Source organism: Callithrix jacchus, chromosome 8 (genome assembly GCF_049354715.1).
Source record: "Callithrix jacchus isolate 240 chromosome 8, calJac240_pri, whole genome shotgun sequence".
Lineage (NCBI taxonomy): Eukaryota > Metazoa > Chordata > Mammalia > Primates > Cebidae > Callithrix > Callithrix jacchus.
The window spans coordinates 18,545,928-18,566,118 of NC_133509.1; the positions used below are offsets into that span (position 1 = coordinate 18,545,928).

The following is a 20,191-nucleotide window of genomic DNA, read 5'->3' on the forward strand; positions in this document are numbered from 1 at the left end:
TCAGTCTAGGTAACAACAGCAAAACCCCGTCTCAAAAAAAGAAAAGAAAAGAATTTCAGCTTGTCTACACCCTTGCTGACATTTGTTATCATCTGTGTATTTGAGTAGTGGTTTTGATTTGCATTTCCCTAATGACTCATGATACTGAACATCTTTTTCTGTGCTTACTGGCCGTTTGTATGTTTTTTCCTGGAGAAATGTCTATTCAAAGCTTTCGCCCATTTTAATTGAGTTTCCAATTTTTTATTAAGGTGTAAGAATACAGGTTCTGATACAAGTCCTTTATCAGACATGATTTGTACATTTTTTCTCCCATTCTGTAGATTGTGTTTTCACCAACTTGATGGTATCCTTAGCAGCACCAGGGCCTTCCATGCTGATAAAGTCCCGTTCATTTATTTTTCCGTCACTTGTGCTTTTGGTGTTACACCTATAAAATTATCACCTAACCCAGAGTCATGAAGTTACTCCTGTATCATCTTCTAAGGGTTTTTAAATCTTAGCTCTTACAGTCAGTCTATAGTGTCCTATGGCTTTTATAACAACACAAATTTGGTGGCATCAAATAACACATTTATTATCTTACAGTTCCAGAGATCAGAAGTCCAAAATAGTTCTCACTAGACTGCAGCCAAGGTATTGGCAAAGCCGTAGTCCCTGTGGAGGCTCTAGGAAAGCATCCCTACTTCTAGCCCTTTCCACCTCCTATAGGCTGCCACATTCCTTGGCTCCCAGCTCCTCTTCATCTTCAAAGCCAGCAACGGCAGGTTGAGTTCTCACAGTCTTCCCTCTCCTGCCTTGCCCTTCCACATGTAAGGACCCTTGTGATTAATTGTGCCTACCTTGATAATCTAAAATAATCTCTGTATTTTAAAGTCATCTGATTAGCCATGTAAATTCCATCTGCCACCTTGTTTTCCCTTTGCTATGTAATGTAACATATTCATAAATTTCAGGGATTAAGATGTGGACATCTTGGAGACATCATTCTGCCTACCACAGACTATGATTTGTTTTTTAATGGGCAAGTAAAACTTATATATATGCATGGTGTACCTTATGATGTTTTGTGTTGATGTACACATTGTGACTGGGTAATTCACATACGTATTACCTCCCACATTTAACATTTATTTATATGTGGAAGAACACTTAAAATCTCTCTTAGTAGTTTTCAAGTATATAATATGTTACTATTAATTATAGTGACCATGATGTAGAATCTTTGATGTGTTTTGAGTTAATTCGTGTGTGAGTGGGATGAGGTAGGGGTCCATCTTCATTCCTTTGTGTGTAGATATCCACTTATCCTGGCACTATTTTTTGAAAAGACTATTCTTCCCTTATTGATGTAGCCTACTTTTGTCTTAAAATGTAACATCAAAATGTTATCAGTATCAAGCAGTCAGTAAACATATGGCGTGGTCACTCTAAATGATTGTATAGGAGTTCACTTTCTGGGTGTACTGTAGTGTATCCAAGACCTCCCCTATGTTTAGACATTGAATCCATCCTTTCATTGTTAACATTGTTTTTATTTAAGAGTTTTGTGTTTTTAAAAATATATTGTGGACCTGAGCCCCTTCCCACTGAAAATGTTGTCAGTTACCTTTGAAATCATTCACTTCTTTCCACCCTCCGGTTTTAAGCGCTTAGCCCTTTTAGTCTGGACTACAGCCATAATCTTCTAACTGGCCTTCCAGCTTCCATTCTTGCCTCCCTCTAATCCCTTCTCCATACAGCAGAAGTAGCCTTTGCAAAATGTCCTATAACTGCTTCCCTTGCCCTTAAAGTAGATTCTCATTAAGAGAAAGACAAATCTCTTCATCATGGCCCCTCCCTTTGTCCTCAGCCCATCTGATGCTAGGCTGGTGTCCTTTTGGTTGCCTCTATTCAGCCACACCTTCTTCCTCTCAAGTCATCAGGAAGGCCATTGTTGCTCCCCTCACAAGCCAATCTCTCTAATGAGGACAGACCTCCTATGTTACCATGTATCTTTCCTTTGTAATTCTTTTCACGTTGCAATTTTTTTTTTGAGACGGAGTTTTGCTCTTGTTACCCAGGCTGAAGTGCAATGGCGCGATCTCGGCTCACCGCAACCTCTGCCTCCTGGGTTCAGGCAATTCTCCTGCCTCAGCCTCCTGAGTAGCTGGGATTACAGGCACGCGCCACCATGCCCAGCTAATTTTTTGTATTTTTAGTAGAGACAGGGTTTCACCATTTCGACCAGGATGGTCTCGATCTCTTGACCTCATGATCCACCTGCCTCGGCCTCCCAAAGTGCTGGGATTACAGGTGCGAGCCACCATGCCCAGCCTCATGTTGCAATTTTAAATGTATTTGCTGGGTTGCATTAATGTTGACATCCTGCACCAGACAGTAAGCTCCATAGTGATGAGAATTGAGTTTGTTTTTGCCTATTGCTGTTTTTCCTGGTTCAAGCAGATGATAAGTGCTGATATTTTTAGAAAATGGATACGTGAACTACATTCTCTACTGTGTATTCAGCTTTTTTTTTTTTTTTTTTGAGACAGTCTTGCTCTGTTGCCCAGGCTGGAGTGCAATCACAATCACGTGTTCTTGGCTCACTGCAACTGCCTCCCAGGTTGAAGTCATTTTCACACCTCACCCTCCCAAGTAGCTGGGTTTATAGGCATATGCCACCACGCCTGGATAATTTTTGTATTTTTAATAGAGTCGGGTTTTCACCATGTTGGCCAAGGCTGGTCTTGAACTCCTGACCTCAAGTGATTCATCTATGTTGGCCTCCCAAAGTGCCGGGATTACAGGCATGAGCTACTGCACCCAGCCTATTTGGCTTTTAATTCTGTTTATGATATTTTGAATTTACAGAATTTTTAAATATGTATACAAATATATAAATATTTTCTTTTATGATTTCTGTCTTCATTTTAGCTCTGCTTAAAAATCCTTCCCCACACCAAGAATATAGAAATATTAACCCATTTCCTTTTACTGTTTTCACACTTCTATTTTTGCATAAAACCTGTAATTCACCCACAATTTATTTTGTCATTGATATAAATTAGAGAAATAACTTACTCCTCAAGTCACTGGCCACATTCCCAACCCTTTGCTTTCCTTTCCTTGTTGATTTGAAGTGACTTCTTGATTGCACATGAAATCCCTCTCCATGTTTAGTAAATGATCTGCCTCTTCCGTCAGTGTTGTTTATGCCACTGTTTTCATTATTACGGCTTTGTGCTATGTTTTAGTGTCTGACAGTTACCTTTTGTAAGAAAATAAGTTGTTATAATACTTTAAGTTTATGCAATTTGAATTAAGGTTTACTAGACAGACGATTATTGCTTAAAGCAGAAGTTCCCAAACCAGCAGGCATCCACAGGGCTTGTTATAACACAAATCGGTGGGCTTAACCCCCAGAGTTCCTAATTCATAAGTCTGGGATGAGTCTGATATTTGCGTTTTAAAACAAGTTCCCCCATGATTCTGATCCAGGGACCACAGTTGAGAACCTCTCCTTAGAATAAATACTTGAAACAAAAATACAGTCAACATGATTCCGATGCATGGTTTCGATGCATTATCTGAACTAGTTCCCCTGTGTGCTCTAAGAGTTAGGCCTGTAGGGTTTTTGTTTTTGTTTTTGTTTTTTAAAGCATCTCGCTGTGTCTGTGGCCCTACTCTTGGCCTGACTTTAAATCCCTGAACCCAGTTGAGCCAAGTAACATAACCCTCCTTTCAGTGAACCTGCAAGGTGCTCAGTCTAACTGCATGGCTGCCCTGATATTTATAAGTGCTGATCCACCCAGCCTTTGGTCCCTTTCAGACAGAAATCAGAGAAGGGTAAGGATGCAGCGACTTCCTTTGTTGTAGATTCTCATGATTGTTCTTTAAAGAGAAGAGACAGCAATCACTAGAAATGCAGCAGAGAACTCTTTGCTTTCCTCATTTCCCACCTCTGTGACTATTTAATGGCTTCTTGGTTCATACAAAGAAAGAGTTAATTACTAACACCTGCTTCTGCTTCTCCTTTCCTGCATGGCCAGCTCCCTGACTGATAGCCAGCTGCTTTCTTGACAAGAGACTTTTTCCACCTATTCCACACAATGTCAGCATATGTAAAGAAAGAACATAGTTTGAACAGTTTAGCCATACAATATGGACCTCTGTGGAGAAGCCTGCATCTTCCTTCTTCCTTCATAAAGGAAAACACATTCTTGGCAGGAAGTAAAATAGCCTTAGAGGTGACATCTGCTATGGTTCACTCTTCTTCATTAGTAAGATGTAGTGCAATATTATATTTTACATGAAATGTGTGGTTTTAGGTGTCATACATTCATGTTTTTTGATACTCTCATTTTACCACTAACATTTTCTCTTTTTAGGCTACCCAAAAGTTAGGTTAAAATTATTTGAATTTCCTTGAGGAATATACCTTCTGGGAGTTTCTCCTCTGTGTTTTTCGTTTTCTGGTATCTAAGATGAACCATTAGAAGATCTCCCGTCACAAACAGATAAGAGTTTCCTATAAAATACTCCATTGCATCCATTCTCTGGTTTGACATTCACTGAATCAGGCTATTTGTGTGCTGACTCTTGGAGCCACAGAGAAAAGAGGCATCTCTTGTTATGGAGCGCTCACTCTATTGATGGAGACAGTACATGAATTAACAATTACAACACATCATGATAAATAATACACTGGAGATAATCAGAGGATACCTGGGAATGGAGGCCTGGGCATTGCCCTCGGCTTAACAGGGAGTCTAATGAGATGTAACTCCTAGAAAAAGTGACATTTAAGTGAATCACTGGGATCAAGGAAGATGTGTGTGTGTTCATTTCTATTCTTAACTATTATTTCTATCATTCATTTTACTTTTTTTTTTTTTTTTTTTTTGAGACAAGTCTCTCCCTGTCACCCGGGCTGGAGTGCAGTGGTGGGATCTTGGCTCACTGCAACTTCCACCTCCTAATTTCAAGGGTTACAAGTGATTCTCTTGCTTCAGCCTCCCAAGTAGCTGGGATTACTGCTACTAGGTGCGTGTTACCACGCCCGGCTAATTTTTGTATTTTTAGTAGAGATTGGGTTTCACCATGTTGGCCAGGCTGGTCTCAAACTCCAGACCTCAAGTGATCTGCCTGCCTCAGCCTCCCAAAGTTTTGGGATTACAGACGTGAGCCACTGCACCCAGCCTCATTTTATTTACTTTTTGAATAGCAATACATTCACATGTTTGACAGTTCAGTAAGTGTGAAAGTGGATATAGAAATGCTGTCCACCAGTGTGGCTCTTTTTCTAGTAACCGCATTTTAAAAAGTAAAATGAAACAAATGAAATTAATTCTAATACTGTATTTAACCCAACATATTCAAAATATTATTTCAGCATCAAATCAACATAAACATATATGAATGAGATATTTTACATTCTTCTGCTCATACCAAGTTTTCAATTTGTACAAAGTGCATTTTACACTTACAGCATATTACAATTTGGAATAGCCACATTTCCATTGTCAGTATTTGTGCATGGCTAAGTGGCTGCAGTATGAGACAGCACAGTTATATAATAATAAATTTTTCTCTCATTTCTGTCCTGAAGCTATTCAGTTTCCTTCCCTAGAGGTAGCCATTGTTGGTAGCCTCAAGTGTGTTTTTCCACAGATAGCACATAGACAAGCAATTACAAACAGGCATACGCAGATAATAGGACAGTAATCACACCTCTGTGCATTTTTTTCCACTTAATAAATCTTGGATATGTTTCGTATCATTACATAGGAAGCAACCTCAATTTTTTCTTTTCTTTCTTTTTTTTTTTTTTTTGTTGCTCCAGGGTACCTCATTTTATGGATGTCACAATTATTCAGTTAGTCCCTATTGATGGGCATTTAGGTGGTTTCCAACATTTGGTGCTTATGCACAATTTGGGATACATTTTTAGAAGCAAAGAGCAACAGGATCTAGCTCGGTAATGATAGGGGAATGACTCTAGGGAAAGGGACTACTGGGAAAGAAGGCATTGAGCACAAGGACACCTGGTAGTTGGGATAATTTCTTGTGGCTTAAGATGGCTGGAGAATAAAGTGTATATGAGCAAAAGACGGGGAAGAGGCTGGAAGGGCAGGAAGAAAACATATTGCAAACAGTCTTGTAATTGTCATATGAAAGGATTTGGACTTCATCCCAAAGGAGAGCCATCAAAAGATTTTAAGCAGAGGAGTATAAATAAATGTTTCAATTAATAAATATATGGAAAAGGAGGGACAAATCATCTAACTAATGAGTTCTGATTAAATGTAGAAGGCATGAGGAAAACAGAAAATCACTATTAGGACACTACAGTAATAATTGCTGCAGGCAAGATCTACAGATGAATGTTAAAATTAGCCAAGAAAACAGGGCATTTGCATAGCCTCAAAGTATCTCCTTCAAAATATGTATGCATTTGTGATGGTTTTGACATGTCTGAATATTCTTTGATACTCCCCCACCAGAAAGTAGAGCTTAATTCTATGGGATTTACTGATTCATTTCTAATAAATAGGGTATGGAAAAGGAAAATACTGTCTTTACAGTGGAGAAACCCGGCAGATACCACTTTAACCACATGGTCAAGGTTAACATCATCAGTGATAGTCATGTTGAAAGAGTATCCCCCGATGAATGTGATAAGAAGGTCATTTTGCTTCCATAGTATTCTTCATAAAAACCCATTAACCCCTGTCTAATCATGAAAAAAACATTAGATAAACCCAAAATGAAGGATAAGCTAGAAAATACCTGACCAGTAATCTTCAAGAGTGTCAAGGTCATGAAAAACAAAGGCCGAGAAACTGTCACAGACCAGGAGAGACCAAAGAAATGTAATGACTAAATATAACTGGTCTCCTGGGTTGGGTCCCTGGAATAGAAAAAGTACGTTTTGGAAAAAAAACTAGGGATATTTATATTAGTTAATATTATTGTACCAATGGTAACATCTTAGTTTATATAAATATATCAGTTATGTAAGATGTTAACAGTATAAAGAGCTGGGTGAAGAGATGCTGTGATACTCTGTGCTGTCTTTGCAACTATTCTGTAAACCTAAAGTTATTTCAAAAGAAAAAGAACAAAATCAGGTGAATGACATGATTGGAATCCCATTTAGAAGATCCCAGTGGTTGCAGTAGGAAAGAGGGCTGGAAGAAGAGAAGAACAGAACAAGAAGGTTGCTACATAAAGTCATGAAGAGATGTGAAGGGCTGGATGGGGACAGGGCAGCAGGAATGTGGGGCCATAGACCTGCTGTGGAGCTCTCTAGAAGCTCAATCAGACCCAATGATGGTTTGGATGAAAAAGTGAGGGAGTGGGAGGACCCTGTTCTCAGCCCCTGGGAATTATATGGCTAATGATGTCCTTTACTAAGATGGAGAAAACAGGAGGAAGAACAGGTGTCAGGGAAACATTAGGTCAGTTTTAGAACTGTTGAATTCAGAGTACATTTGAGGAATGCAAGTATCCATTCGGCAACTGGGTATATCGACCTGCAGGTCAGGAGAGAGACCTGGCTACAGATGGTTGTAGAGAATCGTGGGTATGTAAAGGGTTGAGACCATTGAAATGATAAGATGGCCCAACAAAGGCAGACAGAGAGGAAACGGCCTAGAACATAAGAATTTAGGAGCTAGGCCCAGGGTGTGTCAAGAGTCCAGAGAAATGGTGACAAGGCAATGCTGTCATTAAGAGTCAGCTTCTGGACAAAGGCTGCCAGGGTCAGAATGCTGACTGTGCCACCTACCTTTGTGTGACATGAAGCAAATTATTTAATAAGACTGTTGTCATGGCTACATGAAACTATTTTAAAAGTTATTTTAGTAATTTTAATAATACTGGGCTCATAGTGCTCAACGAATGTCAGCTAATGAGAGGCAAAGGAAATCTAGAGCCATAGCCCTGGAAGCTATGGGAAGAGAGTAGTTCAAAAAGGAAGACATACATTTCACATCCATTAAGATGTCTGTTGTCAAATGGAAAATAATAAGTGTTGTCAAGGATGTAGAAAAATTGAACCTTTATGCATTGCTAGTGAGAATGTAAAACGGTACCACCACTACGGAAAACAGTTTGGTAGCTTCTCAAAAAGTTAAACATAGAGTTACCATATGATTCAATGATTCTACTCCTAGATATATATCCAAAAGAATTGACTGCAGGGATTCAAATAGATACTTGGACACCCAGGTTCATAGCAGCATTATACATAGCAGCCAAATGGTAGGAACATTCCAAGTGTCCATTATTAACAGATGGATGAATAAACAAAATGTGGTATATCCATGCAACGGAATATTGTTTAACCTTAGAAAAGAATGAAGTTTTGTCCTGTTATAGCATGGACAAACCTTGGGAATATTATGCTACGTGAAATACATCAGACACAAAAGGAAAAATACTGTAGTGTATGATGCCCCTTGTATGATGTAACTAGACTAGGAAAACTCATGGAGACAGAGAGTAGCATAGTGGTTACCAGGGGCTTGGAGGAGGGTAAATGGAGAGGTTTAGTGAATACAGAGTCTCTGTTTGTGGAAATGGAAAAGTTCTAGACATGAACAGTGGCGATGGCTGCACAATACTGTGAATGTACTTAATGCCACTGAATTATATACTTAATAATAAATGTAATGATAAATTTAGGTTGCTTATATGTTACCACAACATTAAAAGTAAAGGAAGACATGGCTACAGAGAAGTAAATAAGTGCTAAATGATTATCTTTTGAATTGTGTGACACAGGGGCCATTGGTGACCTTTCCAGAGCCCTTGCAGTAGAGCAAAGAAGTCAAAAGATTGCATTGGCTTGAAGGATGATTGGGAAGTGTCTAGACCAGGAGCTGGCAAACTACTGTCAAATTTGGCCTGCTGCCTGTTTTTTTACAAATAAAGTTTTATTGGAACACAGCCACACTCGTTCATGTGTGTGTTATCTGTGGTTGCTTTTGTGCTGTAATGGCAGCATTGAGTAGTTGCTACTGAGACCACATGGTCTGTAAAACCAAAAATATTTACCATCTGGCCCTTTACAGAAAGTTTCCCAACCCCTGGCTAGACAACACTCCTGGACTTTCAAGAACTTTGACTTTCTGAAGTAATGCCTGCATTTCCCGTGAGGTTACTCAGAAGATAACTTTGCCCCTTCAATTACGTAGCAGAATAGACCCAAAGCTGAACAGTAATCGTGACTGCAAAGGAGGAAGAAGAAAAATTCATTCCTTTCTTTCTTTAACTGGAGATATTATGTTATCCTCACTCTAATTTTTTTTTCATCTTATAGACCTGGAAAAAAGGAATGAAAGTTCTTCCCCCTCGTCCCCCCACTAGTAAATGGTCTCGTGACTGGTGATAATAAACTTTCTGAGATGGCTGCAAACTGCAGTTAGGTTTAAAGTTTCCTCATTAATGCAGGAAAATGCTCATAACCTGAGGCTTTTCAAGTGTTTATTAATTTACTTTCTGGGGCTGGCTGCTGATATTTATTTCAGATCAAAGGGAAAGGCTGTGTCTTTAGTACTTACTGTGTGCCAGGAAGTATGCCACGTTTTGTGCCTAGGTGAGCTCATTGGTAGTCATCATAAGCATTGGATGGCATTTTTCTATTTCGCAGGAGGGGAGACTAGGGCTCACCAGAGTTAAATACTCACCCATACATGCACAAAGAGTTTGAAGCACAACTGGAGTTTAACCCACACCTGCCTAATTCCAGGACCTCAGGCTGTTTCCACTACACCATGCAGTCATCCTATCCTCTGTGGTCACCAAAAGCCTCAGAATACTGCCTTGAACCCGTTCTAGGCAGAATACAATGGTAATCTGTTTTAAACTACGATCCCTGCTATTTCAGGATAACAGGTGACCATGTAAGGTGTATCTCAAGTGCTCAGTAGGCTCTAGGAAGACCCTTTTCCCATCCTGCTCCCCACACTCCCAAGTCCCACTTTGTTGGTCAGTGTGAGTCTACTCAAAGGTAGCTCTTATTTCTTTTAAAACTATCCTGCATTTCAGTGCACTCTGACGCAGTATGTGACACTTGGGATTCACTTGTTCCCATCTTGCTGCCTATTTTTACATTGTCAGCAATCATTCCTCAAGCTCTTGGTTAGGCATAGTGACCCAGGGATGCAGCAAGAGGGGGCTATGTTGTCTTCCACAGTTCCCATCCATTTGTGTCTATATAATTGGTGCACAAACACACATCACCCTGTGACTTTCCCCATTGAGGCTGCCTTTGATAATACAACCTTTAACCACCTAGATTTCTGCAACCATCAAATCAGATCTAAAAGGGAACTCAGAGGCCATTCACCCAACGTTTGATTGTACCAGTGAGAAAAATAAACTGCAGCCCAGAGAGGGCTGCCAACTTGTCCAGGCAAACACAGCTGGTCAGCCCCAGATCCTGCACTAGGAAGGCCCTAGCCCTCCCCGTTCCCAGCCTGGAGCTCATCCTGCTGCAGTTCACTGCCTCCTCCCTGCCTCAGTGGATGAGGGTAGGGGCTGTCCCCCTGCATGTGGAGTGCTTACCTTGGAACCCTTTTCATGAATGAGACCAGATGCAGAACTCCACATTGATCATTTCTGTCCCTCCCCTTTCTGCTTTCTGTTAAAGGCAGCCCCCCAGCTCCCAGCTGGCTCCTGTCCCCTCCCCCAGCCGGGAGAAGTTATTACATGAAGAGATCAGCTTACCAGTTTTCTTCAGAGCAGAGGCTGAGCTTGAAGCGCCGGGTAGTACAGTGAGGGAGAGCCGAGGGAACCAGCGCGGTGCCTAGCGGAACTCCAGGGCTGGAATCCCGAGACACAAGTGCATCTGCTAGCTGTTAGCACTTGGCAGACGGAGTTCTCCTCTAGGGTAGTTCTAACTTTGGGTAATAATGTTTGTCAGCTACCTGATATTAACATTTCTCCACGTTCAAACAGCAGTGTTAGCAAGACCTGGGGGAGAGGTAAGCCAAATAAAATATCTTGTCAGAAGTTGTATTTTTGTCAGCATTATATTTCCTCTTCTATCAACCAAGAGGGATCAGGGAATGGATTTTTATGGGGTGCAAAGACTAATGCTTTATATTACTTTCGTAGGCTTCTCTTGCCTTTTCTTATATGAAGACATCTTTTCTTCTTAAAGAATTTTATAATTTCTAAAATCTCATTCTGAAGCTATCTGTACAGTTGCCACACTGGGAAGTTGCTCTGGCCTTGGTGACAGATGCCTGTAGCGTGCACATTTCTCCTGCTGTAGTAGGAAAAAAAAAAGAAAAGATATGCCATGTCAGATTTTGATAGGGACTGTTAACCTTTTGAGAATTTTTCTCCAGTGCTGCAAAGAGAATGTGCATGCTGGGAGAATCGCTTTTCTTCCCTGCTTTTACAACACTTCCTTCTCTTTTTATTTTTATTTTGGGCTTTGATGTGTTTGGATAAATCTGTGCTTAACTTTCTATCACAGGTTTGAAGAGGGATAATATGCAACAGGGCTAGGAGTGTGCCCAGATCAGCCTTAGAAGGAAGAGATGTTTCAAGTCCACGAGGATGATTTATTCTTAGAGGTTGAGTTCATGTGATTGTTGGGTGCAGTTTTTTTTTTTTTTTTTTTTTAAACATCAATGATACCTCTTGGAGTCAGTTTTTTATGCAGGTAAAGAGATTAGAATAGATTGTCATTGAGCCCCATGGAGGAAGCACCTTGGTGTATCCACCCTCACCTGCAAAGCAGCCTGCAACATATTTCCTGTATCCACTTCTTACCCTGATGCCTGAGTAATGAAACGACAGCCTTTCTCTTGCATCCATCTTCTTCTTTGAAAAGCCAAGTGAAAAGTATATCTCCTAAAAGGGCCATGAGGCCACTTCACAGCTTTGCCTTTTGTTAGCCTTGTCAGGGACCAAGCAGGCTCTGAAAGGCTAATGTAATTACTTTCCCTTGTCTAAGAAGAGTGGAAGTGAGAGCGCTCCAAGCCCACGGCTGCAAAGCTAGCTGTGGTTTCAGCAGGCGTGTTGCTCTGTTCAAAACAGACATGCAGCTCAGAGGCATGCAGCAACGGGTCATTTGTTGTAGGCTTTTCGCCTATTAGTTAATCATGTCCTCTGCTCTGTAGATATTTTCTGGGCCTGTGGGGGGATTGAGCCCTTGAATGGGAGCAAGAGGAACTGAATGGGTGAGTGATGCTGGAAGCTGAAAGCAGACCATTGCCCTCTAGTTGTAGTTGAAGTTCGCAACTTCCCTGTTGATTTTTTTAGTGTGTAGAGTAAATGACAAATGGGCTGGCCTCCCTCAGCCTGGAACACTTAAGCAGGCGAGTGGAGAGCTCATATGGAAAATATTTCTATCACCACTGCATGCACATATGGTCTGGGGAGACCCCCAAACTGAGCAAATCACAGCGCTCCAGCAGCTCCTCAGTGGCGTGCCAATTACTCCTGTTAACAGCAAGCAAAGGGCAGGCTTTAGTTACCTACACACAGCTGGCTCGTGGGGAAGGCCACTCTGGAATGTGTGTGCCCTGAGCCTTGTGTCACATGCAGAGTGGCAAAAGGCTCTCTGCTTCACCTGACAATCAGCAAAGGAGATGAAAAATGAAAGGGATTATATAGGCTCACCCTAATCTTGGCACTTTTCAGACAGCGCTTGGCATTTGAGAAAGGAAGGCAGAGGTTTCGTCTTATGAATTAAAAGTGTGTGTGCTTAGCATGAATAGCTAGAAAACCCGATCAGAGGTGGTGAGATGACTGCCCTCCTGCCCCTTTGTTCCACTCTGCTTTGCTAAATAAGGATCCTCTTGGGCCTCCTCCTCTTTTCTTTCTTGCTTTCCCTTTTTTCCTCAGTGTGTGCGTGTGTGTGAATGCGTGTGTGAGTGCGTGTATGTTTCTGTGCTGTTGGCTCCAGAACGCCTGAGCTCCTAGGAAATTGTACAATTAGGATTCCTTTCCCCCTGTTGGAAATGAAATGATGAGGAAGAAGCATGGTATGATTCGCCCCCACCCCTTCCTTTAAAAAAAATGTAGTTTATATAGAGCTTTGAAGAATGTGGCATTTATTTATAAAGCCTCTTTTTTATTGTCGTGTTACTTACAAAACTTACCCATAAACATGTGGCGTCGTCCCTAAGTCACTAAGATTTTCCTTTACTCTGCCAGCTGGTTTTCTTGCAGGTTTTAATTATCTTCCCTTTGGATGTTCCTAAAAACACATGAGGAAAAGGAAGAAAGAGGAAGAAAGCGTCATACACCTGGGGGTGCTTGGCGGGCTGTGTTCTCCACGTGGGGCTGGAAGCCAAGCGGCACACTCTGGGAAGCAGTTTACAGAGTCAGTTTTCTAGGGTGTGAGGTCCTTCCAGATAAGCAGGGGATGGCAGGTGGTGGGAGGAGGGGTGGGACGCAAAGCAAGCCTTGTTTGGCATCCCATGGCTGGCACTGTGGGCACTGGTGACTGGTCCAAGGACAGAACAACCTGATATGGTGTCAGCGCTTGGGTTGGAGAACAGACACAGAAAGGAACTGTGCCTTTTTAAATTCTCCTGTTGCCAGAGCATTAAACTCAGAACACTGACATCATGAGAATGCCTTTGTCCTGGTCAAGGTCAGGGTAGCAACCATGTACACTTGTATAGATGGGGTGCATCTCTGAAAAGACTGTAAAGGACTTCTAAAGTCAGGCTGGACTTTTGATGCATTTCTCAGTGTGGGGAGTGTGCCAACATGCAGCTTCTATGCAGAACGCAGCAGAATGGTGGGGGAGGGGAGGTGGGAATGGGAGGCTTGCATTTTCTTTCTTGAGCTTGGACTTACTTTCTCAGATAAGACCAATGAGACATTGTTCTGTGTAGGCACAGGGATGGAGACACAACTAGAAATCTACTACCTTGCGTATTTGGAGTAATATTATAAATTCTGCAATGTGTGGTCAAAAAGATGTTCTTTAATTTTGATGGCCACAATATGGCAAAACCTATCAAAATGAAAACTAGATCTCTTAGCTGCTAATGGATACAGACAGGGTTTCTTTCCATGGTGATGAAAGTGTCTTGGAATTAGGTAGTGGTGATATTGCACAATTGTGGACTATCCTAAAAACCACGGAACCATAACCTTTAAGAGCAAATGTTATGGTATGTACATTATGTCACAATATTTTACATTAAAAATAAGTAATATCTTTTGGACCCAGATGTTCCATTTCTAAGACTTTTTATCATATAGGTCTACTCTGTAAAATGTTCTAGAGCCACTTGTCATAATTAAGCTGTTTCCAACCTACTGTCCTAGTGATGTGGCGTGCTCTGCAGGTGTTCAGGAAGGGTGAGGTTGTTGTAGATGTGCAATGAAACGACCACCAGGATGTGTTTTTAGGTAAGAAAAGCAAATTGAATGTGCATAAAATGCTCCCATTGTGTAAAATATGTTAACACATGTCCATCCCCTCTGGAAGGACATAAAAGAGGGTCTGGGGTGGCAAACAGGAGAGAGGGTTATGTTCCACTACACACCCTTGATTGAATTGTGCTCAGTAAGCACACCTTATCTAGTTAAAAAAAAGTAATAAGAAAACAAATGATATAATAAGTCACTTCATAATGAAGAAGTGATATAATAGGTTACATCCTAGGAGCAGTTTGTACACAGCACCTGCAGAGGTGCATGTACATGAGTTAATAGCCATGGTGACAAAAGTGCAGCTCAGTGACGTGATTCCCCACGGACTAAAATGACATTCTTTACATGGTTCATTCACTCACTGAACACCTTCTGATGGCCCCTCTGTTTTCTCCACGTTATAGATGAGGATAAGAGTAGTAACTACCTTAAGGGGTGGTTGGAAGGATGAAGTGCGAATAATAAGGGTAGAGCTCTTAGCTATGTGTGTCAGGCACGTAGTGAACAGTGGGTAGTGACTACAATCACCATTGCAAATGCTACCAAGTATATTTACCCTATGCTGGAAAAAGACCAGATCTTTGTCTTTGATGAGCTTATACTCTAAAAGGGGCACAGAGTACAAAGGGTTAATGATCATGCAATAAGGAACTCTCTTTAATTGCAAGAGCAGAGGCAAAGGAGCAATGGGAAGCTCCCTGAGAAAGCACAGAAAGATTAATGCTGTCATATTTGAACTGACGCTTGAAGGGTTGTGTGTTGAGGGTCTTCGAGACAACCCCTAAGATTCAGTGATCTGCAGTGATTCAGTGACTCAGCATACATTGGCACTTACAGCTATGATTTATTGCAGTGAAAGTATACAAAGAAAACCAACAAAGGGAAAAGGTTCATGGGGTAAAGTCTGGGGGAAACGAGATAGAAGCACCCAAGGTTTTTTACCCTAGGGAAGGCATGCAGGACCCACTTACTTCCCCCCGCAATGAGTTGTGACAACACATGGGAAATGTTGGCAGCCAGGAAGCTTGTTAGAGGCTCAGAGCCCAGCATCTTTATTGGGGCTGACCACATACACACCCTCTGCCTGCCAGCTAACAAAATTCCACACTCCCACAAGGAAAGCAGGTGTTCAGCACAGTCTGTACAGTAGAGGCGCAGCAAGCAAGCCACCCTTATCAGTTCTGGGAAGGATGGGAACCCTCCTCAAATCCAAGTTACCAGATGCCAGGCTAGAACCAGCCTTGTAAGCAGATCTTTTCACAGAGAGCAGTCAGTCCTGCTATCTTAACTCTTTTCTGATGGATATGTTAGCATTTTAAGTGGGAAGAGAGAGGAGAGCATTCCAGGCAGAGGGAAAATATCTGTAGAGCCCCAGAAATAAGAAAGGCCATGGCATGTACTAGAAATAACGTATAGTTCAGATCACAGAAGCATCCGTTGTGAGGGGATGAGGCAGGAAATTTGTCACTCAGCTGAAACCTGAGAACTGGAGTTTTTCTCTGTGCCTTTGAAAATTCCGCGAATTCCAGATCTACAGTCAAGATTATCTTTTTATGATGTCATTTAGATCATCATTGCAGGACATTTTCTTCTTCATAAATGATTGAAATTATTTCCTAAGGAGTAAATCAAATTAAATAATGAATGGAGTGCTGCTTTGTTTTTTGTTTGTTTTATTTTTTATTGAGATAGAGTCTTGCCTTGTCACCAGGCTGGAGTACAGTGGTGTGATCTCGGATCACTGCAACCTCTGCCTCCCAGGTTTAAGCAATTCTCGGCCGGGCTTGGTGGCTCACGCCTGTGGTCCCAGCACTTTGGGAGGCCGAGGCGGGTGGATCACGAGGTCAAGAGATCGAGACCATCCTGGTCAACATGGTGAGACCCCGTCTCTACTAAAGATACAAAAAGATTAGCTGGGCATGGTGGCGTGTGCCTGTAGTCCCAGCTGCTCAGGAGGCTGAGGCAGGAGAATTGCCTGAACCCAGGAGGCAGAGGTTGCGGTGAGCCGAGATCGCACCATTGCACTCCAGCCTGGGTAACAAGGGCGAAACTCAGTCTCGAAGAAAAAAAAAAAAATTCTCTGCCTCAGCCTCCCGAGTAGCTGGGATTACAGGCATGTGCTACCACACCCAGCTAATTTTTGTATTTTTAGCAGAGATGGGGTTTCACCATCTTGGCCAGGCTGGTCTTGAACTCCTGACCTTATGATCCACTGTAGGGCTGCTTTGGAAGCAGTGACACCCTTTGTTTAAAAAACTAGTTGTCACTCTTCATTCCTAGAGCATTATGTGTGACAAATAGAAATGAAGGATCAATGTAATGACCTTAATGACTATTTCCTAGTACACAATTCTCCCTGGCTACCCCTTTCTTTCCTCCTTTTTCTGGTATCTAAAATAGCAAACCAGCTATGTGAAACTCACTTGATACTGCAAAACCCAAGTTTGAGCCTTGGGCTAGTCACTTGGGTGAAAAGTCATGTGATCATAAGGCTTTTCCCCCTTTTTTTTTTTTTTTTTTTTTTTCTTGAGACAGAGTCTCACTCTGTCACCCAGGCTTGAGTGAGTGATCTCAGCTCACTGAAACCTCTGCTTCCTGGGATTAAGCAAGTCTCCTGACTCAGCCTCCTCAGTAACTGGGATTACAGGTGCCTGCCAGCATGCCCGGCTAATTTTTGTATTTTTAGTGGAGACAGGGTTTCACCATGCTGGCCAGGCTGGTCTCCAACTCCTGACCCCACGTGATCCACCTGCCTCAGCCTCCCAAAGTGCTGGGATTACAGGCATGAGCCATAACACTAGCCTAAAAAAATTTTAATTATAAAAACTGTTGTAAAAACAAATTCAAGCAAACAAATACAGAGAATAAAAGTTAAAGGTTCTTCTTTACCCTCATTCTCTCCGCTATCTTCCTTTGCTGCCCAGATGAAACCATTGTTAACAATTTAGCATCTGTCCTTCTAAAACCATTCCTGTACATTTATAAACATAAGGGTATGTGCCTATATGTATGTGTATGTCTGTGGGTCTATGTGCATATGTGTATGTGTATGCCTATGACTTGCAGTGGCAGAGTTTTTCTTCTTTTCTGATACCTATGCTTGTTTCTACCGCATGTCTAACTGCATTTACTAGAACTTCCAGAATACAGTGCTGACTAAGATAAATGAAAGTGAACATTCTTGTCTTCTTCCAGACCTTTTTTTTGAGATGGAGTTTCACTCTTTTCACCCAGACTGAGTGTAATGGTGGGATCTCAGCTCATTGCAACCTCCACCTCCCCATTTCGAGCAGTTCTCCTGCCTCAGCCTCCCAAGTAGCTGGGATTACAGGTGTGTGCCACCACACCCGGCTAGTTTTTGTATTTTTAGTAGAGACTGGGTTTCACTGTATTGGCCAGGCAGGTTTTGAACTCCTGACCTCAGGTGATCCGCCAACCTCAGCCTCTCAAAGGGATGGGATTACAGGCATGAGCCACTGCACCCAGTCCTTCCAGACTTAGAATGTTTCTAATATTTCATCACTAAGTGTGATACCTGTCAGAGGTTTAAGTAGATACATTTTATGCAGTTAGAAGTTTCTTTCTAAGTTTTTATCAGGAGTGATTGCTGAATTTTATCAAACATTGTCTTTATAAAAATGCTCATATGAATTGTCTCCATTAATCTACTTACATAGTGAATTATATTATGGATTTCTTAATGTTGAACTGTCTTTGCATTCTTGGAATTCACTGTCTTAATCGTGGTGATTTTTCATTAAATTTGCTACTGGATTTGATTTATAATTATTTTTAATTTTTTCTTTTTTTTTTTTTTTAAGTAAGTGTTATTGGCTCTCGGCTGTATTTTATTGTGCTAGACCAGAGTTTTGATAGTTTTGTAAAATCAATTCTGAAGTCTTTCATCTTTTCATATGCTTTGAAATGGTTTTTGTTTGTTTTTTGAGACAGGGTATCACTCTGTCACCCAGGCTGGAAGTGCCGTGCTACAATCACGTCTCACTATAGCCTTGACCTCCCAGGCTCAAGTAATGCACCTGCCTCAGCCTTTCAAGTAGCTGGGACTACAGGCATGCACCACCATGCCTGGCTAATTTTTTATTTTTCATAGAGACAGGGTCTTACTTTGTTGCTCAGGCTGGTCTTGAACTCCTGGACCCAAGTGATCCTTCCATCTCAGACTCCCCAGGTAGATTACAGGGGTGAGCCACCACACCCCACCACGGAAACAGTTTAAACAAAAAAGCGTTACTTTTTTTTTTTTAAATCTGTACCACCGCCCCCCAGGGACTCGGGTTTGAAGGTTCGTTGAACTCAATCATAATACCATCCAGCTCTTCAGTGGAGTGATGATATTTGAGTATTTTTTAACCATTTATTTTATTTTCAAAAAAGGTATAATAATATATGTAGGAGAATGTATGTAATGTATAAGCAATTATGAAGTCGAATAATCAAGCCAACATCTGTGAACTCACCACCCAACTAAAGAAATCAAACATTCCCAGTACTGTATGCTACTCCCCACTCTTGGCATCCTCACTTCTCTTCTCCAGAGATAACTTATCATCATCCTGAATGTTATGCTTTTCACTTCAGTGCTTTTTTTTTTTTTTTAAACAATGTAATCACGGTGTATGTGTGTCTAAAGAATATACCGTTTGGGCCGGTTGCAGTGGCTCATGCCTGTAATGCCAGCACTTTGGGAGGCTGAAATGGGTTAATCATTTGAGGTCATGAGTTTGAGACCAGCCTGGCCAACATGATGAAATCCCATCTCTACAAAAAAAAAAAAAAAAAAAATACAAAAATTGACTGGGCGAGATGATGCACGCCTGTAGTCCCAGGTCGCAGTAGGCTGAGTCAGGAGAGTCACTTGAACCTGGGAGGCAGAGGTTACGGTGAGCTGAGATGGTGCCACTGCACTCCAGCCTGGGTGACAGTGAGACTCCATCTCAAAAACAACAACAACAAAAAAAGAACATACTGGTTGATAGTGTTTGGTTTTGAGTTGTGTAAACACGGTTATCTTGATTTTTTTTTTATTCAACTTGATTTTTTAGACATGGTAATATCTGTAGCAGTGGTTCATTCATTTTCAGTGCTAGATAGTATTCTGCAATATGAATATATCATCTGTTTTCCTGTTGATAGATATGTGGGTTCCCTTTAGGGTGTTTTTCCTACTACAAACAATGCTGCTATGAACACTTTGGAATGTCTTCTCACATACTGTGCAAGAATTCCTTTAGGATACATGCCTAGGAGTTGAATTGGTGGGTCATGGAGAATGTGTTTGTTTAACTCTACAAGTAATGTCAGATTGCTTTCCACAGCAGTTTGTACTAGTTTTCATTTCTACTAGTAGAGTGTAAAAGTTCGCAATGATTTATCTCCTTTCCAGTATTAGGCATTATCAGACAGGTTAATTTTTGCTGATCTATAAGGTATAAAATGGTTTTGGTGTGTGCTAATGGATATTTCCCTGATCATAAACTATCGATATAGTACAATGTTTATGTGTATACATATCATTCACGTTTCCTCTTCTGTGAAATGCCTGTTTGTATTTGTTTTCTGGTTTTAAACTTAGATCTTTGCTTTTTCACTACTGACTTAGGAGTCCTTTATGTATTTTGAATATGAACCCTTTGCTTTTTATTCCATGTAATATTTTCTCCACTTTATGACTTATAAAGTGTCTTTAGCTAAACAGAAGTCCTTTGTTTTAGTGTATTTGAATGTATCCATTTTATTTCTTTATGTGAACACTCTCCTTTTCTTGTTTAGGAAA

At 41.2% G+C, this 20,191-nt stretch overlaps 1 protein-coding gene and 1 long non-coding RNA gene across 6 annotated transcripts in view; one reads left to right on the forward strand and one right to left on the reverse strand.

Moving 5' to 3' along the window:
* LOC103795564 (uncharacterized) overlaps nucleotides 1-13,512 on the reverse strand; it is a 35,186-nt gene extending 21,674 nt beyond the window's left edge. For 3 of the 4 annotated variants that reach the window (XR_013520787.1, XR_008474204.2, XR_013520786.1), the window contains exons 1-2: nucleotides 13,107-13,512; nucleotides 10,717-11,260 (exon numbers count right to left, since the gene is read on the reverse strand). This is a non-coding gene — a long non-coding RNA (uncharacterized LOC103795564). The remainder of the gene's footprint in view (nucleotides 1-10,716; nucleotides 11,261-13,106) is intronic. The other variant, XR_008474203.2, reaches the window with a different exon arrangement.
* The window catches only part of THSD4 (thrombospondin type 1 domain containing 4), a 672,648-nt gene that overhangs the window by 416,102 nt on the left and 236,355 nt on the right, over nucleotides 1-20,191 (forward strand). Inside the window, exon 1 of one of the 2 annotated variants that reach the window (XM_035259085.3) lies at nucleotides 10,728-10,973. The exons of the other annotated variant lie outside the window; for it this stretch is intronic. Coding sequence (XP_035114976.1) covers nucleotides 10,902-10,973 — 72 coding nt within the window. The 5' untranslated portion in view covers nucleotides 10,728-10,901. Of the gene's footprint in view, nucleotides 1-10,727; nucleotides 10,974-20,191 lie in introns of those variants that run through there. 2 annotated transcript variants of the gene reach the window in all.